General features: G+C 39.3%; 1 protein-coding gene across 6 annotated transcripts in view; it reads right to left on the reverse strand.

Annotated features, from left to right (window-relative positions):
* Positions 1-554: 554 nt before the first annotated feature.
* SLC25A21 (solute carrier family 25 member 21) overlaps positions 555-25317 on the reverse strand; it is a 512298-nt gene continuing 487535 nt past the window's right edge. For 4 of the 6 annotated variants that reach the window (XM_010334934.3, XM_074393419.1, XM_074393422.1 and 1 more), the window contains 3 exons: positions 8008-8189; positions 7083-7135; positions 1186-3985 (listed from right to left, as the gene is read on the reverse strand). In XM_010334934.3, coding sequence (XP_010333236.1) covers positions 3924-3985; positions 7083-7135; positions 8008-8189 — 297 coding nt within the window. In that variant the 3' untranslated portion in view covers positions 1186-3923. Of the gene's footprint in view, positions 633-1132; positions 3986-7082; positions 7136-8007; positions 8190-25317 lie in introns of those variants that run through there. The other 2 variants (XM_074393420.1, XM_003924193.4) reach the window with 2 other exon arrangements.

The raw sequence follows: 25317 nt of genomic DNA on the forward strand, positions 1-25317 counted from the left end.
CTATATACTGTCTTAACATAGCAAAGAGACCTGCTCCCCTCAAAGGGTTTAAGGAACTTTTAAAACTAGTCTTTGGTAAAACCACACATGTGTATATTTATTCTAAATCAACCTGAACTTTTGAAATGTGCAATTGTTGAGATTTTGCAAAATCAATAAAGGAAAATACTTATAGAAAATAATTATTCTACACCCTCTAATCAAATATGGAAACCAAGTAAGCTTTAATTCATCATTAGGAAACCAATCAATAATTGACTTGTTTGAGTGATCCTTTGTTTATTTTTAAGACATGACTTATTTTGTTGAAAAATATGTGTAGAACCCAAGCAATATCTGAATCTAGCTCGTCCTGGTTTTGACTTGGTTCCAAATACAATAATGTTTATATTTTCTATTAGTTTGTAAATATGGACTCTGGAATGTGCATTTGTGTCTTCATTCCCTAAGATATTCCCCTCCCCTTAGCCCCATCCCCTCTTCTTTTTTTCTTTCTTTTTTGCAAAGGTGACTTTCTGGAAAGTCTTTGTCTCTGTTTGGTGATGGGCTGCTCTGGCTCCTGGACCTGGATTTGCCCCCAAATTTTGTGTATGCAGTGAAGGCTTCAACGTCTCATGAAGGACACTTTCTTTCTACAGCAGAGGACACAAAAAAACAGATAAAACAAGCCAGTCTTCCATTTTGTACCTAATCAAACAACACACATGCTAAGCATATAAAGACAAGAGGGTGGAAAGTATCTGAGCAAGAAGGCTCTAAAGGAAGTCACTTAGAAACTGAAGTTTAATGTGAAATGTTTTGCAAAGACACTTAAAACGAACTTTGTCTAAAGAAAACCACTGTGAAACTAAATTGTACTGTTATTGTTGGCTTACCTGTGTGTTCAGCAATCTCAGCCCAAAATTATGTTGAAATTTAAAGAAAATGGAAAATTCTGCTCTAATGAATGTAACGATGGCTTGCTGTGAAGTTTACATTGTTGTACAGAAGCATGTTTCACATGTAGGTAAACTGGTGGTGGTACTAGAAATACAATGCTATTTAATTTTAACAAATTCCCTTTATTCATTTCTGAAATTACAGGACACAGTTTAACTCATAAACCTTTCTAGACCAATTTCTTTTTCACTTTAATGTTAATAACAGCTGTGGGGTATATGTGTGTGAGCATGTGCGTATGTGTTGAATTTTAAAACAAATGATTTTCTGAGGCAAAATTCTACAGTTTTTAATCACTTCTGTTTAGTAAGTTCTTCCTGGTTGGCAGTATAGGCTTAAAAATATGTTTTTAGGACATTGCTACAGTTCAACTGTTGGAAAATTAGTATATTGAAGGTGTTTTGGTAATAATTCTGTGCAATAACTGAAAGAGCACCTCACTGGATATGGTTGTTGAAGATGGATTCCCTAGGTGATTTTAATTTCTTCCTGTCTGTGCCGTGCACAGTCTACATGGCAATGCAGTTCCACCACGTTGGTTTCATGGGTTCATTTAAAACTCAGATGGCTAGATTAACTAGGTTTTCAAATCACTGGGATGTAAACAGTAAGCAGATTTCTGACACACAAGTTTTGTTAGAATGACTGCTTTTTTCAAACAGCAGATATCTTAGAGAGCTTTGAACTGCATTTATTTCTAAAGCAACTGAAATTCAGTGATACAAACAGAGGATTACAACTTCAGGAGAAGAATAAGCAGAAGGAGCAGATGAACTCTCAGGGCTGTAGTCTTCCTTTGATCTTGTAAAACTCCCATTGACATCTGGAGTTCCCAGTCTGGTGAGAAAATAGACTATAAACTGAATGGAACAAAGATCCAATCCAATATTTTGGTGGAGACTTTAAAACCATACCATACAGGGGCTCTCCTGTTGTCTGAAAAACTGACATAAGGTACAGAACTATTCTTTATCACATGATTTTAGGTGCTGTGAGGGGGCTTTAAAAAATATTAATTGCTTATGTGGACATGCAAATAATGTTATTTTCTTTATCTAAATTAAGAAATTTCTTGTTATTGTGCTATTTATATATTTTTTCTGGTTCTTGTATTTTAAAAAATCTAATATTAATGGTATCAAAGTTTTGTTTTCTCCCCCTAAGTCTTAACAGTGAATTCAAATGGAGACCTGTTCTTTTTAAAAGACAACAGATACAATTTGCTATTCAAAGCAAATTATGATTTAAAGCCACTTTTTAAAATATGAGAAGGAAAATAGGATGGATTAAAGGGCTTTCAAAGATTATTATTGATTAATGCTGACATATTTCCTCTATCTCATAGACGGTAAAATTGTTGCTTAACTGGCAAATGTACTCTTCAGAAATACTTTTCTATCTCATCCACATGGAGAGGTTAAAGGTACAATTTCATGGCCTCTATACAGGCAGTGCTCTCATAGGATGCAAGAGAACTACCTGTAAGGACAGAATGCAGTTGTGCAACCGAGACACATTCTTATTTCTCTTTTCAAAACATTTTTATTTTGTCTTTTAATGGCCCTCTTATTGAATATTGGACTGAAATATAAATTTTAAAAACACGTTGGAAAGGATGTACAACAGAAGGCTATGTATGTATATACAGTACGTCAAAAGCCTTTTATTTTTATACTTCAAATGCTCTAAATTAATAAAAAGTAATAATTACTATGTTATCTTTTACTTTTTATTTTCAAAATGCTTTAGTGAAATCGCCCATAGTAGTAATAGCCCATAGCAGTAATTTAGGACAGGTGTCATGGGGACTGTGGTATTTTGGTTGACTTTAGCTACTGAATCAGCATCATTTCTGGATGCAGACATAAAAATCAAGTTTCATTACATCAAGACCAAGGAGCTATTTTTGGTGGTACATGTTGGTATAGTAATCCTTGGAAATGCTAAGTGTATTTCTTTTTCGGAAATTTTCCCTTCATCATACATATTTTAATACTGCAGACAGCTGACTTCACACCTGAAGCTGTCGTTTAAATCTAATATCCTGGAAATGCAGTTCTGTTCTATACATTATTACTTCAAATGGCACAGGTAAGCAAGCTGGACAAAGGTATTTGGATGTAAATACTGATGGCACAAATAGGGCCAAGGAGTGCTTCCAATTTGTGATTCAACATGAAAATACCTCATCAACAAAACTCGTCTTCCAAGAGAATGATGTGAAGGAAAGTAGTTTAAATTTATTTCATGTTTTCTACTTGTTACAAGAGATTTTGGATATCATGATTTAAAAATACATGTTTAACCAACAGTGTTTTAACATTCTGTTTTAAACAGTGTTTTAAAATACCTGTTTATTATCTTACAACACTGTGAGATATAAAGTAGATATAGGAAAATAGAGCTGCGATGTGCATAATTACTAATGAAAACCAACAGATTTTAACGTAGTATTCAAAAGGTCATTTTAGTGCACTTTAAAAACATTTTTCTTGTGCTCTTTAAATATTGTTTACTGAATAATTTAATTCATTATAAAAACTGTTTAAATTTGGCTTAACTTTTTTTAACCCAGTCTTTCTTTGAATAATTTCATTTATTTTCAATAGTTTAAGCATTTATAGACCTCTTAGGAAAAATACTGATCAATACAATGAATTTTTGTTGTGAAGCAGTGAAGAGGAACATCGGAAACAAAGTTTATATTTCTTTTATGAAATATATGATTTTATGCTATTTTTCTATATTCAGTTTAAATACCTCATTGTTCCATATTATTTTTTCTTCTCATAGTTTTATTTATATGGCCAAAACTATCTTCTCAAGTTGCCTAAAGATAATTTTTAAAGTATTAAAATGGATTTTGTTCTTGAATAGTTTTCTCCTTCATAATTATACACCTGGCTGATCGATAGTCTCTCTTCTTCATGGTGCTGCATAGCAAATATCCATTATCTCAAGGGGGAAAAACACTTCCTAGGCAATCACCAGTTCTCCTGAAGCCATGAATAGGTGTATTCATAAACCAGCAGCATCACTGCACCACCTAGAAAAGAAAAGAGCTGTTTTTTTTTTTGTTTTTTTTTTTTTTTTTTGTTTGTTTGTTTCTTTTAATCGCAAATGCTCTGGAGTAGCACTGGCTTTCCCACTGGGTTTCTGGATCCATGTGTCCTACACAGCCTGTCGGGCAGGGGCTGTTTGAAATCAACAGTTCTGGAGATACAAAGATATAAACTACTATGGAAAATTCTCAGGATAAAATCAAGACCATCTTGAGACTCCAAATACATTTTTTCCCCATGAGTTTTTGCAACTTTCATCATTTCTCATCAGATTCTTTTTCAGGCACTTTTAATTTTTAAAAGTAAATAAATATAGACATACTTAGTCATGCCAGGGCATATGGCTTTCCTGAGAACAGAAACCTTCAGATTCTTCATGTGTAGGCAAAGGATTTATCTTTTTCAGTCCATAATTAGCAGTTTTAATTGCATTCAAGAAGGAAACCTCTAAAATGGTGCTTTAGTTTTCTCTCATAACTTTCAAACTGTATTGCAATGTGAAAATGAGATTCTGAATATTTAAAAAATCTGTATTGCAAAACCTAACAAAAGGAGTTTGAACCTTCATTCCTTTTATCTGCTTTGGTTGTATATGGATTTGAACTTGAAAATTTTGTAGTGGGGGTTGGATGTCATGAGACCACCATTTGTCTTAGAAAAGAGTTACATAACTGGCTGGGAAGAGACATGCTGTGTAGTATGTCAACAGGAATATGATACAGAAAAACAGGCACTGAGGCTGCTGAATACTGAGCCACTGGGAGAAGCATTTGTATATGGATCATTTTGTGTTCTATTTGATGCAGTAAATAGCATGTGTCCTATGCTCTTCAGGGTAATCTCTTTTCATCCTTTTATGTCTAACTCTTTGAAAAACATTACAAAATCAAAATTTTGACAAATATCCTGAACACAATTTAGAGAAGACTTGGCTGCATGAATAGAAGATTGACTTCTGATGGAAAGAAACAGAACTTGATTTGGGTCTTAGTTATTTTGAACATACTGCCACATACTTTTTTTCTTTAATCTATAGGCTGCATATGTTTGTGTAACCATATACCAAAGATAATTATCTGCCTGTAATTTTCATTTTTAACCCATGAAGATACTCTATTAGTCCTCAGCTGCCTAGGCCTCTTGGAACTCTGGCAAAGAGAAAGAGCTATACTATGGAGGGTCATTACTATGTAGGAAATCGCTGCATTTACTCTTATTAACCATTCACAATGTAAGACAAGAATATGCAGAGCTGGGTTAATTTTTGGCTTAGTAATATTTGAAGTTTAAATCACAGACTTCAAGGTTCTTTCATGGAAGGTACCTGATTGTTAGCCACATTGAGCTGCTAAGGCTATGATAAAAATTCTGGATGCTTCTCCAGAACAAAGAACAAAAAATCCAGGCTCACCTTTCTTTTACTTCTTACTGTCTCTCTCTATCTCTCTCATTCTCTAAAGAAAAATTTTTACCATTCATTCAAAAGTCTTCACCTTTAACTCAGTGGTACCTTTCTCTCTAGGTTTCTTTGCTTTGAAGTTGAGGGGATGCACACACTTGGAATGAAGTGGAGGGCAGGCCTGTGAGTGGTTTCCAGTTATTCAGTTTGGTTTAGCCTGGACAGTTAGCCCCTAAGAACACTTTTCTTTGAGTCTAACACCAAAGCAACTCAGGACTCCTCATGCAAAACATTTAAAAAGCCAACCAAACATTTGCAAGCCTCTAACAAAACTTGGGGTCAGATTATTTAAGAGTTTTCGATGGAGGTTCCAGTCAATTACCATCATTTTAGCTAACCTCTCCCTTGTCACCACTCTTTCTAGGCCCATCCCTTTCTGAGAAAGTTGGTTTAGGGCTGGTGCTATGATTTCCTCTAATATTAGGTCTACTAGCAGGCTTTTATTCTGTGGTGAAGGAAAAACACCGCATACTGGCAGAGATACACAAAATTCCCCACAATTCTGTTACTGGGTTAGCTTTTACACATGGGCCAATGACTAACAGAAAGTAGGTCTGAATCTCAAATATGAAGCAAAATCTATGTGGAAAGGCCTAGAAATATTGGGAGAGATGGGTTGGGAACTGTGGAAGTGTTTCCTAAGTATATGAAAGTGTGAACTGTTCACCAGCTTCAATGTACAGACTGTTGTTTTCTATCTTAGGTTAACAGAAATGTTGGTTCATTGGGCTGAGATCTAAAGGTGAACGTGCATGTGTGTTTGTGTAGTAGGGTAGGAGGACAGTGTTGTTAAAAGGGATGAACCACAAAGGGAGAGAGGGGAGGAGTAGGAGAAGGCTCTAGGAAATATCACCAGTACGTATAAGTAGGTGAGTGTAGTCTGATAAAAAAAATTTGTGTGGTCTAGAGCATACTTTTGCATTTATTCACACGGTTGCTTATAACCCAAGACTACATGCCCTGGCAGTTGAGTCTGCAGCAGTTATTTTCTTATCTATTTACATAGAGGCAGCCGATTCTCCCTGTGGGAATGGCAGCCGGTTTTGTGTGGGCTGGCGTCCTGAAACAAGGGCCTGAGCCAGGAGCCTCCAGCGTCATGCTGACGAAGCCCAGGAGAGGTAAGCGGCTAGTTACAGAGTCACCACTCCCCAGAGGTAACTGTGAAGATGAGTGGCTTTTGCTGTTCATGGAGGCGAGCCGTCCTCCTTGTCTCTTTTTGAAATGAAGTTGAGGCAGGAGCAAGAATGAATTAGGAGCATGAGGAAACTGTTTGATTGGGCTGGTCCCTCACTCACTGAAAATCCTCCCCTTCAGCCAGACGCCACTGCACATACCTCGGTTTTCACACAAACTCCTGTTGCCTGTGGCTTCTTCCTATTGACTTAAGCTGGGCTTTGGCTGCTGTCAGCCTCCAGCAAGGACATAAATAGTACTTAATAAACAAAGGTAGATCATTTCTAATGGACATCTTCAGTATCTCAAATACTCATAGACAGCTTTATATTCTCAAGGTTTCTGTCTTACAAAGTGGCAAATTTTATTGTGTTGCTGCTGGACACAACTAACAAAAAAGGAGACACTAGAACAATAAGGAAAAATATAAATAATCAAAATATCATTACCTGGTCCAAGTCTCAAAATCTTGGGAAGCAGGCCTTTGTACAAAGCTAAAATCCTGTAATGGGAAGGGAAAGAGAAGCATTCTTATTCTGAAAATAAATGGAGTTGTACCTTAGCTTTATTGAGATGGGGGTCCAGTATTTAAAAAAATAAATTACTGGAATTACACACACCTCAAAGCAGACAGCATTTTAGTATTCTCTGCAGCAAACTGGATGTGGGGAAAGAGTTAATCAATTCTTTATTACCCAACTATGCGGATCTTGTCCAATTAGAAACATGACTTTCATCAGCGAGATGGTTTTTGCTTTCAAGACAGGTCTTACTTTTAAGACAGCTGTGTATATGGACAGAATAACTTTTGTAATTGAATTGAAAAGACCACAAACTCAGTCTCTATATTAGGAAATATAATGCAGTTTAGATCAAAATAATAAAGTATTACTTGTTTACTTGAGTAAAAGAGGGGTAAAGAAACAAAGATTTTTTAAAAATCAGAAAAATGTACATACTGAAAAATTTTTAAAGTATTTTGACAGAATTCTATCATTCTCCCAGGAGAATATAATTAGGTGGCACTTTGATGAGATTTACAGTCAGAAGACAATTGTTCTCCTGCCTATGTGCCTATGTATTAATAGAACAAATAACATACAATACTATATTACGCAAACTGCCAAGTGAAAAGTTCACCTTGGCATTCTAAGGCAAATACGCAGCATATTGTCACTTGATGGTATAAGCACATGTTAACAACATCTCATTATTGTGTTGTCTTGCAAAGTTTGTCATACATATTCACAGAGTTTCTTAGACACAAACTCCACTTAGGAGGGCTTACTGGTTCTCACCTAAATGGAAGGACAATTTGGTTTTAACAATATGTGAGCCTTGTACATTTATTAAAATAAGAATGTGTTATGTTACCCTTCTTCCTGATAGACTGTTGCCATTGTTTTGAAACAGGTTCTGTACTTGATCTCTCCAGGAACTGGTTGAGGCCCTTGAATCCTACTTTTGGCAACATCAAAAGGGATGTTAATGACTGAGGCTATTGTCCCCGAGAGAAGACCAATCCCAAATTTTCTCAAAAACTCCAAGGTTGGATCCTAGAAGAAAAGAAGAATAATATAACAGAAAGGGGAGCGGAAGCCCCTGAATCAGTTAAACACTATAAAGCAATATGTATTTAAGCAGAGCATTGCACTCCCGGCACCCTCCTGTTATTCCAGCGGAACACATTAGGATTTCCTAGGCTGGAACTTGTTTTCTTGACAATCCCATTGGCTATGTTTTTACACATGGTCTAAATTGCTGAAGTACACATTTCCTCACACAGGATTTATAAACACAGTTCATAAAGAAAGACTGGTATGGCATATGGGGATGATTTGTATAATTGGGCTTCACAATGTACTTAGTATTACTGTATCAAAACAGGAGAAATCTAAGCACACTATTAGCTAATTGGCCAGAATATTTTACAAATGACAGCAACTTCCACCATGAAGCCTACTAAAATGCTCATTTGTGTGTGGACCCCCAAATGTTAAATTAAATCAAGGCTACTCTCGGTCTGCTGCTATTCCCCGCCAGGTTTTTTGCATTTATTTTCACGTGTAGCTGATCCACTGTACTGAGAAGTGCTAGCTTCCTGTTATTAACAAACCAACTTGGGGCGGCTGCAAAACAGCCTGTGACATTCTGTGCATTATAAACAGTAGTAAGTCACTGGACTAATTGGCTGAAGAATTTACAATCCATTGTTTCGGAATCTTTTTCTTCCTCCATGGCAAAGGAAGAAAAGGAGAAAGAGAGACAGAGTGAGAGTGAGTTAAAGAGAGAGAAATATTTCTTCTTTCCGTTTGAATTCAGGCCCTTCACGTTGGTTTGATTTGATTTTCCACCTCTCCCTGCCCTGCTTTCTGACATCAAAGTATTTAATTAGGTCTTATGTGGGAGTCACTTTCCTTTGGCCTATTTTTGTGCCCTGTGAACTCACATTATGCTTTGTTATAATGAATTTGCTGGGAAGTTCTCATTATGTTGCCAACCTCAGTTCTGTGTTTTCAGTTCTCCGTTCTCTGAAGAGGGGTCATATCACATACTAGAAGCTGCTGACTCGGACTCCCCGCCCTATCTTTTCCCTGCCCTCTCTTTTGATCAATATTTCAGAGGGACCATCACAGAGGAATAATATAGGGTTGTGCTACAACACTATTTTATCCAGAAGGGAAGCATACCCTGCTTAAGTTAAACAAGAAAATTCAGGTCTGAACATTACATGCTTCCAGCTGCTAAGAAAGAAGAAAGTTCTGAGGGCTCTGAAATTTTCAGCTGAACCAAGAGCGTTACCATCACAGAAACTCCTATGTGGCTAAATATAAAAAGTAAGGGGTTTGGTAATAATTCCTGGATCTGGGCCATACAGGTGCCGGGGAGGTTTAAAGGGATTTGAAAACCAACAGGGTGTTTCAACAGGAAAAACAATGCAGTGATTGCAGTATGAGTGAGGTGTGTTTAAATAATTCCCTCTCCCCCCATTTTTTCTCTTTTACAAGGAGAGAAAAATGCCTTTATGTTACTCCTCTCCATTATGGCACAGAAGCAGAACTGTAGCTCAGGAGGACAGAGTGAATTCTAGACCAGCTCTGGTTATCTGACTTATCTAGATGAGTCACAGAATCACCTAGAGTCCAGTGTATACAAGGGAAGTTTTTAACACCTACCTTACCTCTAAATTGTATCATTTTTTTTTTTCTGAGAAATAAAAACAATATAAGTAAAAATGTTATAAGTGGTGCACAAGGCTGGCAGAAAATGAATAGTATTTTTATGTAGCCTGTTTTCTAAAGATGCAAAACGCCCTGTGGAAAGATGCTTTCTTGATATCCCTGTGACATTGCCAAGCTCGCTTTCTTTTTCAATTAAGGACAAGAATGGAAATGATGATTTGTATACACGTCATCCTTCTGTGAATTTTGGGAGACCTGACTGATGTGTTTGCTGAGGATCAGAGTTGAGGATGGGAAGTGAAAGGAGGACTCAATGATGGTCATTGTGCTTGAGATATGGCATTGGAGACCAAAAGCTAAGGTCTCTAGGCCATCATATTCAGTGTTCACTAGCAGAAGTAAGTGTCCACCTTTGTTTATTTATTTATTTGAGATGGAGTCTCACTCTGTTGCCCAGGCTGGAGTGCAGTGGCATGAACTTGGCTCAGAGCAACCTCTACCTCCTGGGTTCAGATGATTTTCCTGCCTCAGCCTCTTTTTTTTTTTTTTATTGCATTTTAGGTTTTGGGGTACATGTGATGAACATGCAAGATTGTTGCATAGGTACACACATGGCAGTGTGCTTTGCTGCCTTCCGTCCCCTCACCTGTATCTGTCATTTCTCCCCATGCTATCTCTTCCCACCTCCCCACCCCCCGCCCCTCCCCCATTTCCCCCCAACAGACCCCAGTGTGTAGTGCTCCCCTCCCTGTGTCCATGTGTTCTCATTGTTCAACACCCGCCTATGAGCGAGAATATACGGTGTTTGATTTTCTGCTCTTGTGTCAGTTTTCAGCCTCTTAAGTAGCTGGGATTACAGGGATGTGCCACCATGCCCAGCTAATTTTTTGTATTTTTAGTAGAGATGGAGTTTCACCATGTTGGCCAGGCTAGTCTTGAACTCCTGATATCAAGTGATCTGCCTGCCCTGGCCTCTCAAAGTGTTGGGATTACAGGCGTGAGCCACCATGCCTGGCCCAACTTTGCTTTTTATACATTTCTCAGCACAACAGTAAGATCCCACAGTGGTTCTGCAATCTAGCTGTGCTTCAGAATCATCTGGCAACCTTATAAAATACAGATTCTTGGGTCCCACTGCAGACCCATCTTGGGGGTCCCATAGCAGAATCTCATGGGAAGGTGCCTGCAGGTTGTTTAAAAAGCTCTCCAGGGCTCCTGAGGCTGCCAGGCTAAGAACCCGAGTCTAGGAATCAGTGATTTTGATGTTCCACACAGGCAAAGCAGATGGTCAGTTGATACCCCTGTGGGCATCCTAGGGAGGAAAAGAATTTGCTTGGGATGGCTATCCCTGACCACTGGCTTCTGGGCTTGTAGTCAGTATTTTCCTTGACCTCTGAGTCTGCTTGAATCCAGCATCCCAGGCTGTGTCTGCGTGTGCAAGGACAGCCCTCTCAGCTCACCTCTGCTTTTTTTGCTGTGTGCCGCCAGCCATCTTCATATGAATGCACCATCTCGGACGCCTTTCCCGTTCATCCTCTCCTGGTCACTGCCACCTCTCTGGGTTTAGTTCAAGTTCCTGCTACCTTCACCAGGTCTTGCTTCCTTCCTGCCTTCTAGAATCTATTATTCACAGTGACATCAGGGTTCTTTTTTTAGAAAAACATCTGCTTCTGGTATCTCCCTATTCAAAGACCCTCAATACTTCCTGGATGCACAGAGAATAAAGACAAAGTGCCTCACTGGGCTATTGGTTTCTTTCCCACAATATGCTTCCAACTTATCTTTCTAGCTTCCACTTCTACACTCCTTCCCTGAATCCATACTATGGTCACACTGGTTAATTCATAATTACTCAAATATACCAAGCACTTTCCCAACTCTACACCTTTCTTCAAACGACTCCTGCAGCCTAGGATGTCTTTCTCCATCATATTCACCAATAGTAATCTCGCTGCCCTTTAAAGTTCTGCTTAAATCCCACTCACCCAAGAAGTTTTACAGATCCCCTGTAAGAATTGATGTATCCTCTCCTCTACTCCCAAGATACTGTCTGAACCACGGTCCTCACCTTTGCTATGGCCCACTTAGTGTTTAGTATATTTTTGCATGTATCTCTCTTCCCTGCAGGGTTGTGGGTCTGTATAGCATAGAAGCACCTGTTACTTCTCTTTGTGTCCTCTGTTTTGCAGAGTAAACAGTAGGTGCCAAATAAATGTTTGCTGACTGGTCTATCAATGCTTATGCTTAATTATTATTTGTAGAAACTATGAGAATCAGGCTTAATCTGTAATCATTTTTTTCTTAAGACTCAGTGTCTTCCAGGCTAAATCTTTATGACAACATTGTAGTTTTTTCTCTCAGGAAGTATTAACATGGTGTACAACAAGGTATTGAAGGTATTGGGCACTTTGAAAGTGGAGCATTTCAGAGCGGATAAATTGAGACTTTCAGGTCACAGAGCTAGACCTGGGGTTGCCAGGCTCTGTTGCTCAGCAGTCACAGAGAACAGCATGATATGGCAGGCTGTGGCCAGATTTTAGGGGTAAAAAGAAAGCGATTGTACTCTCTGAGCTCTTTGGTCTTACATTTCCTGATGTTTTCCCTAGTAGAAAGAGACATCCACTTGCCTCTAAAAGAATGAGTATTCTTGGCCAGGCAGAGTGGCTTATGCCTGTAATCTCAGCACTTTGGGAGGCTGAGGAAGGCAGCTCATGAGGTCAGGAGTTTGAGGCCAGCCTGGCCAACATATTAAAACCCTGTCCCTGCTAAAGATATAAAAAATTAGCCAGGCATGGTGGGGCGCACCTGTAATCCCAACTACTTGGGAGGCTAAAGCAGGAGAATCGCTTGAAACCAGGAGGTGGAGGTTGCAGTGAGCTGAGATGGTGCTGTTGTACTCCAGCCTGGGTGACAGGGCAAGACTCCATCTCAAAAACAAAAAACAAAACAAAACAAAACAAAACAAAAAACGGTGGTGGGGGTGGGGGTCGGGGTCGCGGGAGGTTCTCGTAACAGATATAGCAGGACTACAAAGAGAGAAAAAGGTAATGGTTTAGTGGTTTTCATTACAAATTAGAATCTTGATCATCAAAATGGAAACTGTGGAGGAAAGGCATAGTCTTGAAGAAGATTGGGAGCAGGAAACGAAGTGCGTGAAGTCCACATGTAGAGAAGGTACCAGGAGGCCTACTAGTGGCTATGACCAGAGAGCAACCATGCAGAAGCCATCCAACACATTGGACTCCTCCTTGGCATTCTGCTGAGTACTGTGTGGCCAGGGATGAGCACCTCCCTTGGAAGCTGCTCTTGTGGCACCTGGAGGAGAGGGTCTTCATAGCTGCTGCTAAATCAGGTTCAGGAATGAAGCAGAGAGGGACTCCCTAGTGTTTATGCTGCTGAGCTCATCCAAACTGCCCTGGTGGACAATCTCCATGTCAGCAGCACAGGACCCTAATAAGCCTGGTCCTTGGGTGGGGTTGGGTCATTATTTGCTACTTATTTAGAAACTCTCCTTTGAGGCTATCTAAGCCCTAGACATCTCTGTGAATTGGTCAATGACTTCATTTACATTCTGATGGTTAAAACCCCTAGGCAGATTGAATTTGCATAGCATTTTGGAGTTAACTAGCAGACAAGTGGTGTCATCAGAAAGAAAAATCTTCAGGCAATGATTCTTTACTTGTTAACCATGAAATAAGGGGTCTTTAACTTGGGAACCTGAGGCAGAGGAGAAAATAGGCAATACAGGAACCCATTTCACTGAACCTAGGGAGCTTTTGTGGGGAGTGGTGGGATGGGGGAGGTGGAGGGGACTGGCAGCCATGCTGAAACCAAGATGCTCTAAGCTGAAGAAAGCAAGTTGAGTGGGGCTGTAGCCTCTACCCAGACCCCTGTTACCCCCCAGATGCCTCTGCAAGCCCCTGGACGGTACCCAGGGAGCATCCAGGACTGCTACCTGCCGCCTTCAGTCCCCACCTCCAGCACACCAGAACCCAACATTTCCAGCCTTTCTCTTGTCCTCCTCTCTTTTCACAAGCACCTCACTCCAGGTTAAAACATGCCTTCCCCAGCTCAAGGAAAAGGTAACAATTTTAATAACAATAAACATTGACTGAAGTACATATTTAGTGCCAGATACTGCTAAGTGCAAATTTCTAAGCATTATATCCGTTAGTCTTCACAACCATTGAGGTACAAACTATTATTATTATTCCTATTTTACAAATGAGTTAACTGAAAGGTTAGGTATAAGAAGGGATTTTTTTGTTACATCCCAGCGAATCCAAGACTTAGTTATGCCTCAAGGCATAGTTTTTCTTCTGATACTCCTAAGAGTGAGTGGGTGGGTTGGTTAAGGGAGGTGTCTTTTGAAATTCTAAGCAATGCTTCCGTATTAGTCTGCTAATGATAAAGACTGGGCAATTTACAAAAGAAAGAGGTTTAATTGAATTTACAGTTCCACAAGGCTGGGGAGGCCTCACAATCATGGTGGAAGGCAAGGAAGAGCAAGTCATATCTTACCTCGGTGGCGGCAGGCAAAAAAAGAGCTTGTGCAGAAAAACTCCTGTTTTTACAATCATCAGCTCTCCTGAAACCCACTCACTATCACGAGAACATGGGAAAAACTCGCCCCTATGATTCAGTGATCTCCCACCGGGTCCTTCCCACAACATGTGAGAATTATGGGAACTACAAGAAGAGATTTGGGTGGGGACCCAGACACAAAGCACAGCTTCTGTGTCAGCCTAGATGAACTTTTCTGGAAAGTGTGCCTGTCGATTTTATTAGGCTTGTAAAAGCTTGAATGTGAGAACATTTTCCCTACCAATATGTTTATGAAGTAAGGAAAGGGCAGTGCAAGGTTGAAAACAAAGAGGCTAAAAACAGGAATCCCTAATTTTCACAGGGGTTCTCAGGCAATCCACCTAAGTGAAAAGATTTCCACACATATTCCTGCTCTGGAGTCCAATTACTCACATGTCAACCATATCTATAAACTCTGTGGTTCTCCAAGTGTGTTCCCCACACCACCACCATCAGTACCATGTGGGAACTTATTAGAAATCAAAATTGAGGTTCCATCCCAAACCAGTGAATCTGGGGATGGACCCCAGCTATTTGAACAAGTCCTCCAAGTTGTTCTGAAGGATGGTAAAGCCTGAGAACCACTGCTTTACTAAGTTGATCATTCACCCTCTTTGGATCCTTGGGCTGGATAACTGATGCTCTAAGATTCATCTCAGTCATTGACCCTAAGAGGCTCTGAATGTATTGGGAAGCATTTTGAAGCTTTTTTTTTTTTTTGGGTGGAAGCAGGGGTTGTGTCTTCAAGGCTGCACAGTTGAAGGCAATGATGTTAATTCTGTTCAACCTCTCCTATCCTTAGCTCAGTCTAAAGCCAGAGTGGCTATCAGTGGATTCACCTGATCTGAGTGATATTTACAGTTTGGGTCATTGTGTACTGGATAACAGCAACTACAGCATTTCTGCCAATAACCACAACAAAAAATAACAATGAAATTAATAGCAAAAGTAAATAGCAATAAAAATACTAAACATGTTATATTTGTATTATTTTTCATACTATTATGAATAATAATGCTATTATTAAGTTATTTATTGCCAGGCACAAAGTGATATGCAAAAAGTGTATATAAAACATACATATGATATAACAAACCCCATGAGTTAGGCATATAACACTATTTTACAGGTAAGGACATGAGATTTAAAAAGTTAAGTCAGTTGTCCAAGATCACACTGCTTGTAAGAAGTGGAGCCTGGATTTGAGCCCAACTCCTTCTGACTCCCAAGCCAATGTTCCTTTTTTTTTTTTTGAGACGGAGTTTCGCTCTTGTTACCCAGGCTGGAGTGCAGTGGCATGATCTCGGCTCACCGCAACCTCCGCCTCCTGGGTTCAAGCAATTCTCCTGCCTCAGCTTCCTGAGTAGCTGGGACTACAGGCGCACGCCACCATGCCCAGCTAATTTTTGTATATTTATTAGAGACGGGGTTTCACCTTGTTGGCCAGGATGGTCTCGATCTCTTGACCTCGTGATCCATCCACCTCGGCCTCCCAAAGTGCTGGGATTACAGGCATGAGCCACCGTGCCCGGCCCAAGCCTATGTTCTTAACCATTATGTATACTGCTTCTCATGATTGACTTATTTGTGAATCCAGCCAACAAAGATTTAGTGGGTGTCTGTATATATTCAGTCCTATACTGGGTGCTAGAGTTGGGTATGAAGATAAACGGTCCAGAGAAGGGACTGGGAGTGGGTGTCTAAACAACTATCCCAGTATAATGTGAAGCAGGGGTGTGAAAAAATTAGAGGGCAAACATACAGTATGGAGAGGAAATTACTTCTGGCATTTCACTGAGTCCTATAAGATGGTATCTAGCTTCTGCCTCTTAAAGCTTGGTCACTCGTTGGCTGTTAAAGAATTCAACAGAAGACATTATAGCAAGTCACCACATTAGCAGAATTGCTAGCTCTATGAATTGAGAATCACATGAGCTGGAGTATCCTTTTGCCTTTTTCCATTAATTAATTTTAAAAATTGGAGGAAGAAGATGAGAATAAGAAGACTCACTCTGAGTCAGGTACCGGGTTAAGCACTTTGTATACTGAAGCCTCAGAACACCCCTGAGCAGATGAGGTATCTGAGCCTTACGGAAATTTCCTACCTTACGAAGGGATATAATATTGAATCAGTCAAAAGAGAGCTGAAGTTCTATTATCTAGAAGTGAAGAAGCCAAAGTACTGGGAAGCTCTGAGACTGCCACAAAGTACTGGGGAGCTCTGAGACGTCAATCAGTTTTAGAGACATGTACACTTGCCTCTTAAGGCTGCACTCTAATTCAACATGCAAGGAGATCACCTCTTAGGCCAAGGGAAGACTTCAGTGACTCGAAACAAAAATCCCAGAAGCACAAGACTAGGAGTGAATTCAGAATGCCACCTAGCCAAAGTCATACATTTTGAATGGGTTACACATAAATTATGTAAATGAATATTAACATTGATGAAAAATCTATTACGTTCTTAAAAATTTCCAACTTACTTCCATAATTAGCTCCAACTGTCACCAATTAGGAAATGTGTCTTGTACTTAATTGATGCTCCTCACCGATAAGCCTAAACCATTTTACTCCAATACTTTGCTCAATTGCAAGGGCAAACAACTGTCACCAGTCTTGGTGTAATTCATCAGAATTTAAAAACTGTTATTGACTTTGGGAGGCCAAAGGGGAGGATAGCTTGAGGCCAGTAGTTCAAGACCAGCCTGGGCAATACAGTGAGACTGTCTTTACATAAATTAAAAAATAAAATAAAATAAAACTCTCTCTGTTACTGCAATAGCCCTTTCTTCAGCACACTTAAAAAATATTTTAAATATCTATTTATAAGTACTATGTATTATTTCCTCATCTATGGATCTTTTCTTCTAAGTTTTTTCTTATAAATCATGTGACATAACTAAACAAGCTAAGTAGTCTGAAATATTAATGAATATTGCATACATTAACCTTATTCTGTGATAATAATATGCAAAAAATCTTGTATGTTTTAAAAATGGTTTAATTCCCTTGCAAACATTTTAAGGCTGAAGTTAATATTTCCATCCACAAATGAGAAAACTGAGACAGAGAGAAGGTATAAGTTTGCCAAAGGCATATGGCTAACTAGTAAATACTAGAATTGAGAATTAACACCAGGTTTGCTTGCTAGAATTATCTGGCTGTTTCCATCACACTGTGTGATCTTTGTGTGAGTGCACAGCTGAAGAGATGTGTTTACCAGCCCCTCTTCAGGGAGATCAATGAGCTTGTCTGACAGAACATATTATTTATAGACTCTTCGTGACTTAACAAGAGACAATAAGAAGCGATCCCAAAATGCTGGCGCCTGTGACGTATCACAATTTCTAAAAATTCAACATCAGAAACGTGATCACATGACTCAAAACAGTTAACACACTATATATTTGTAACTAATTTAACCATCGAGACCAAACTATACAGCCAAAAGCTAAAGACAGCGTAAGTAATTTAAAGCAATGGCAGTGAGGAGATAAAATATGTCCGTTGAAAGAGGCATATGCCTCCGCTTTTACCTTTCCTGGCATGGGCTCTGACATCTGGCTTTGTGGCTGACCAGCTGGCTGCCTGCTTGATAAACAGAACCATCGCTCATCTAGGAGATCTTTGTGATTAGAGTCTGGGGTCTTTAAGAAGGCATTTCACCCAGGGATGTGCCAGAAGAAGGGGGTTAAGGAAGACGAGAAAGCAGAATTTGTCAGCCAGTGAGGAGTGGGGGTGATGAGCGGCACAGGGCAGAAAGCTGCTTCTCTGCAAAAGGCAAGGTTGAGCAGAGGACAGCAATGGGCTTTTCATTTAAGGGAACTCAGTATTAAAATCTAGTCTTAGAATCTTCCCACCTCACGTCAGCCCAAATCACATTTCCTTTGATCTCTGCAATCAAGTCACCCTTTAATTTCTCCTGGTACCTCATCAAATAGGGTGGCCCTAGGAGGAGTTACATGATTTTGGGGGTATCACAAAAGTATTTCTTTGCAGAACTCAGTTCTGTGACTCATTCCCATGCCCTCTGTAGCACATCACTGTCACAACAGGTGAAGGGGAGGTTGCAGTCCTTCATTTCCTTAAGGCTGCAAGCCAGAGGCAGTACCAACATGAAGCTCATGACAGATCCCTGCAAGAAGGAACTGCAGAAGATTTACTGTAGTAATACATTTTTGAAAATTTCATTTCTTTCGAATCATCCTGCACATCTTGATTTCAGAAAATCACTTAAAATTTTTTCCATGTTACCCTGCTGAACAAGACACTGAATGGAGGATGGATGAGAGTGTGGTTAGAGGGATTCTCCTCCCGTGAAACAGAACGGCTCTGCTGTGGAAGATGTGACCAAATGGCAGCCTGAAGAAGGGCTGGATGAACATGGGAGAAAATGTAGAAGTCTTGCTTATTGGATCTGCTGATGACACAGGCTGGGATGGGAAGCTAGGATGACAAATGAGAGACTCAACATAAAAATTATCATCATGGGCTTTAGGACTAGACTGAACCTACAAGATTAAATTTAAGCATAGTGAATGTAAAATTCTGAATTTAGGCAACTACATAAGTTTAAGATAGGGAGACGACTTGGCTATAGTTCATGTAATCTAGGGATTTTAATTGGCCATAAAGATTTATATGTATTGCATACCTAGATTTTCCTTTTTGCTGTTTGTTTGCTTTTTTAGACAGGCTCTTGTTCTGTCACCCAGGCTGGAGTGCTGTGGTACAATCTTAGCTCACTGTAACCACAACCTCCTTAGCTTGATTGATCCTCGCATCTCAGCCTCCTGAGTAGCTGGAATACAGGTGTGAGCCAGCAGGCCTGACTAATTTTTTTTAAAAAATGTCTTGTAGAGATAGAGTCTTGCTACGTTGCCTAGGCTGGTCTTGAAATAAATCAGAAAAACCATCAGCCCCACAAAAGTTCCACCAAAATTTGATACAATACCATCTCAAGGGATCCCCCTGCCTCAGCCTCCAAAAGTGCTAGGATTACAGGCATAAGTCACTGTGCCTGGCCCATGTCAACATCTTAATGTAAAAATAATGCACATACACATCCTACCTCCCTTCTTCTCCATCCCCTTCCCCCAACAAATCCCCAACAATCCATTTGCGCACAGTATTTGGCTGCATTTAAGAAAGGTGTGTGTTCATGTCACAAGAATGGTTGATCCTAGTGTACTCTGCATTGGATCCACTAAAAACTGCAGTATTCTGCTTAGCTCTGATATTGACATAGACAAATCTGGTGCACTATAGTCGGAGTGACAGGGCTGCTCGGAGGATTGGAAGCCATGTCACCAGAAGAGTGAATAGGGAGCTGTGGGTATACTCTGAAGAAAGAAATGCCCAAAGGTTCATGTGTCCACATATTTGAAGAAGTATGTAGAGTGCAATGATTAAGAGCATGGACTCTGGTGTCAGATTGCCTAGGGTCAGGCCTTTAACAGGAGTTAGTGAAGACAGGCACCAGGCTCTGACACTCTTGGTGAAGATTTCTTCAAAATCTCTAAAGAAAAGGACTGTGCCATGTCACCCTCCTCTTGCGTGTTTACCAAGCCTGACACATCATAGGTATGTAATAAATGCCTTAGCTTCCTTTATAAAAACACAATAAACAAAGAACCAAGGTTTCAGAAGCAAATTACAAAGGAGGCAGATACACACACTGGCTAAGCACCTGGTAGCAACCGCAAGGCAAATAATAGCAGCTCATCATTGTCTTGCCTACAGCTGGCTGTGGTGGTCATGAAAATGATCTGGTGCACTGGAATCACAGTTGCCTCCTGGTGACTGAATGAGGAGGCAGCTGAAGTGAGAGTGAATTGCCTTTTTTTTAAAAGAGGAAATTTGTATTTTAGATATTGTTAGTTCTAATGGGTCCAAGTCAGCTTAGAAGTAGAGTCAGCTCTCAGTATTCACCTTTCATTCTTTCTAATCTTGGCTCTCTTTTGTTGTTTGTTCATAAACTTTGACAAAACATCCCCCGCCCCCCACCCGATGTCATGGTATCCTGCTGTTTTGTCCCCAGTGAAAATATCTGCTATTGAAGCTTAATTAAAAAATACAGTTGTTTTTACTTCACTGCTATCAGAGGAATCTATTACAGTGTTTGTTTTCTTTTCATGTGAGATAATTTAGGGAAATGCTAGCTCCCCACTCCACAGAAGGTCACTAACTAAAATAAGATGGTTCAATTGATAAGCATTCTTAAGGAATGTGGAGTATTCCCAAGATCCTATCCTTGCAGGGCTCTGGGCTTTGGAATGAAATCAAAGTCTTGTTAAAACTTCTGCATCTAAATGTAGCCGTTCAGAAAATAGCCATGAAAATTCCCCTTTTTCCTCTAAGTTGTCTGTTCTTTAAAGTATTGTAAAATGTAGAATAATGTTAAAGGTCTTACCTACTTAGCTCGAATTATAAAATGTATACAGTATCAAAATGGATTATGGTTTAAGCCTAATAGTTATCTCTTGATTATATTATCTCCTGTATATATTTCACAGATATAATATGTATTATATATATCTACATATTCACGTGGTTAGGTAATACCATGTAGGAATTAATTATGTGTTGAGTATTTTATCACACAAAATGCAGGAAAGTATTTATATATTTCCTTGGGAACCCAGTAGGATTTTTCTGTTTTGGTGTGTTCTGTTTCTTGACTCAAAGGCACTGACCCCAAGGAAAACTAACAAGCCACGTTCCCAAAACAAAACTCTAAAGATTGAGAAACCAGAGGGAGGGCACACCGAGATGCTTCAACATGGAGGTATGGAGATAGATAATCAAGAAGAAGTCTTTGAACCAAGCTAGTTCAATGAGATTCTGCCTCTGAACAGAATTTACCTTGGAAGAAAATAATAGGTTTGACTTAATGCTGTCTGTAGCAAATGATCACAGGGACAGGTCTAAATGGTTTATTAAGTAAGAAAGATTGGACATTTGAAAATACATGAAATACATGAAACATCTGAAAATACTTGAAATACGTGAAATTTTCCCATGACCATTTAGTTCCACTTATGTAATATGTCTGTCCATATATCCCCTCAGTTAAATAATTTAAAGGGAGTAAATTGCCTTTATATTGTGTGCCTAAAACATTTTGGTCAAGCTAACCTCTGCAGCCTCCACTCTCCTTCCCTACTATTTCTCCATGAACCAGCAACACTCACTCTTAATCTTCTCCGAGGTCCCTGAGACTATTCTTCTGCTTCAGGGACTGTTCTTCCTGTTCTTTCTGCCTGGTTCATTCAGCCTCTTCAGATTGGCCTGACTTGTCCTCATCCTTCAGTCTAAGCCTAGACATTGTTTCCAAAAAATGCCTTTTTAGCCAGGTTTGGTGGCTCACGCCTGTAATCCCAGCACTTTGGGAGGCCGAGGTAGAAGGATCACTTGAGCCCAGGAGTTGGAGACTGGTCTGGATAACACAGGGAGATTCTGCCTTTACAAAAAAAAAAAAAAAAAAAGAAAATAAAGAAAAAAAGGCCTTCCCTACACCATCCACCATCTCCCTGTCCCATCATGGATCTAGATTAGAATCCTTGTTTATAAATTTTCCCAGCTTGATCATTAACTTGTATGGCACTTAACACAATTGGAATGATTCAGTTCCTTGTGCAACGATTTGTTTATTGTCTGTCTCCTCTATTAGACTGTAAACACCGTTAAGGCAGAAGCAGTGCTGATGTTTCCTAAGGGGGTGCCTGGCACACAGTAGATGCACCATGAATACTTTTGGAATGAATGAATAGAATAGACACACTGAGAATCTCAAGCTACTTGAACTTCATTTCCATCCACTTGGGGAGTGCCTGACTGGCCTGAAATTTATTTAAGGAAGTATTTGAACCTGTGGCCCTCTTCTCTCTGCCCTCTTCCACACCCGCTTCCCCCAACACATACCCCCACTAGGGAGTCTGTGCAAACTGTCAATGAAAATACTCCTTTACAACGGAGTCTTGTTACATATCCTGGAATTTTACAGATAATAGGTACTTGTAGTTTTCCCCCAGTGTTTCTAGAAAGGAGAGTTGTTCTTAATGAAACTTTAATGCTCCTGCCGTTTCCATTACCGGGTGATTGGTAAGACTAATGATGGAGTAAGAGAGAATCAGAAAATTAAATGGTCATAAATTAAATTCTACCATGCTCTAATTCTATTGAGATTCTTCTTTTCAAAATATAAACAGCTCTGTCTAAGTTCTCCCCTTGAACCCAAAGGTGCATTTTTCATTCAGCTCCGCGTACAACTTAGGGGAGAATGTAGCTCTCCATCATGAAACTAACACATTTCCACATTTCTTATGATCAACTGAAGTGGGTCTGGCACCACCCTCAGACATTCTACAGAATTTACCTTGGAAGAAAATAAATAGGTTTGACTTAATGCTGTCAGTAGTAAATGACCACAGGGACAGGTCTAAATGGTTTATTAAATAAGAAAGATTGAACATTTGAAAAATTGTTCCCTCTTAAAATATTTCTAACCCACACATGTAATTTATATCATGGCAAAATGCAACACAAAAGGTCTATTGTTTTTGGCAAAATAACCTGCAAACATCCTTAATTAGGATGCAAACTGAAAGCACTGTTTAATGCTGTTGACAGCCATTAGCTTTAGACAGCTGTTTCCACTATTATTTTATTTATGGAAACATATGAAAAGAAGTAAATATGGAACTAGAAGACAGAATTATTCATGACATGTAATATTTTAATCCTATGATTTTTATTTGTATGTCAACATCGTAAATAATATGATCTGAACATCCCCAACTTGGAATGGTAATAAAAGAAATGGTTTTTGCAATGAGAGCTTATTCCCATGGATATTTGAAAAAGACGGCAGCATTTAAGTTAATCAATATCTGTTTCTAGTGGGCTTTACTGTGAGAAGCGATGGCCTCTTTCTGGGGAGAGAGGATAATTCTTTATACTGACACCCCATTCCATTTACTTCAAGATGTAAGTGAATGCCTCCATTAAGTGAATTCCATGGTTAGTCAATATCCAAAGTAGTCTTTCCTCTGTTGTAGTCACTTATTCACCATTCAATAGGAAAAGCTATCTCCTAAAAATAAATCTGAAAGAACATAACACAGGGCATCATTTTCAAACTGGTTCTTCCAAGGCTGTGTCTTAGAATTTCATGTTTCTATGCATTACGGACTGAGGATAAGAAAGGGAGGACCAGGTTACGGGTCTGAACAAGGCAGAAGGAGAATCCGGTTATATTATCCGGACATTTCAGCACTTCATTTATTTAAATTTAAATAACCACTTTTTAAGAGATAATTTATGTGTGACAAAATACAAGATAAGGCTGGGAGTGGTGGCGCATGCCTACAATCCCAGCACTTTGGGAAGCCAAGGCAGGTGGATCACGAGGTCAGGAGTTTGAGACCAGGCTAACCAACATGGTGAAACCCTGTCACTACTAAAAACACAAAAATTAGCTGGGTGTGGTGGCATGCACCTGTAAACCCAGCTACTCAGGAGGCTGAGGCAGGAGAATCGCTTGAACTTGGGAGGCAGAGGTTGCAATGAGCCAAGATCACAATACTGTACTCCAGCCCGCGCAACAGAGATAACATCTCAAAAAACAAACAAACAAATAAAAACTGCACACACACACAAAACCAAAAAAAAAAACAAACAAACAAACAAAAAAAACAAGGTAAAATGTAGAGTGAAAGCATTACATGTTATGTTCAAAAGAGCTCTGGCCTGTGGCTCTTTCCCCACCCCTTCTGTACGAATTCAGGTGAATTACGTCAGTAACTCATCTCTGGGCCTTACCTTCCTGTTAGGTTTCCTTATCTGAAAATGACAGTTATTATGATAAGGATCAGGCAAAATCATGGTGTCTATAAAAATGTTTTTAATAGCATAAAGTGGTACAGAAAGTCAGGATATTTTTCTGCGATAACTTAAAAAATATATGTATCACAAATCACTAATCTGAAGTGTTAAAAAGTCAAGAACTTCAGAAATGGATAGCTGACCTGAGTTACCTGGATTTACTGTTTTAAGTTCCTATTTTATCTCTGCAAACATAGCCTTAGAATTAAGTAAAATGTGAAAATGTAAACTAGGTAGTCTGTTTTATGAGGTTCTGTTATATTTTTCAGTGATTTACTTCCTATTATAAAGTTAATGCATACAAAATGTAAAATCTCTCAACAGCTTACAATGATATTAATATAAAGAGTAAGTACTTTCCCTCCATCACTGCTTGCTTTCTCCCACTCAGTCTCTCTGTCTCTGTCTCCCTGTCTCTCTCTCTCACACACACACATACACACTCACGTACACACACTCTTCCCCACTTCCACTCCCCAGAGAAAAAACATTATGAGCAGTTTCTTGTAAAACCAAGTACTTTGAAGATGAAAAACACTATAAGACATTTATGGATTTTTTTTTAATTAAAGAAAAATCTAGAATTATCCCATGCCAGTCAGAGTTTGTGAAATCTCAGATTTCCTTGGAACTACAGAATGACCAATTGCTGGGTAAGGGAATTGAAACAATAACCCTGTAAACAAACTGTCCAAAGTGAATGGCTAGAGACAGCCTACAGCAAAGATGAAATAAGGCCTTCACGAAACACCACCTCCTCATCATGGTTTATAACAACTTGATGACGTTCTTCAACATGTTTTAATGATTATCATACCTTCCCCTTCACAAAGGATTTTTTATGGTTTAAATTTAAAAAATACTGGTTTCCCAGTTTTGAATCAGGCTTAGATTACAGAACACATAAAATCAATGGTTCTAGGCAAAACAAACAAACAAACAACAACAACAACAAAAAATCCACCAGTGTTCATTTAAGTGCACAAGGAATAGTTCTGGGAAAAAATTCCTCCTGCAATCCTGCATACTAAGG

This window comes from Saimiri boliviensis, chromosome 2 (genome assembly GCF_048565385.1).
Source record: "Saimiri boliviensis isolate mSaiBol1 chromosome 2, mSaiBol1.pri, whole genome shotgun sequence".
NCBI classification, from domain to species: Eukaryota; Metazoa; Chordata; class Mammalia; order Primates; family Cebidae; genus Saimiri; species Saimiri boliviensis.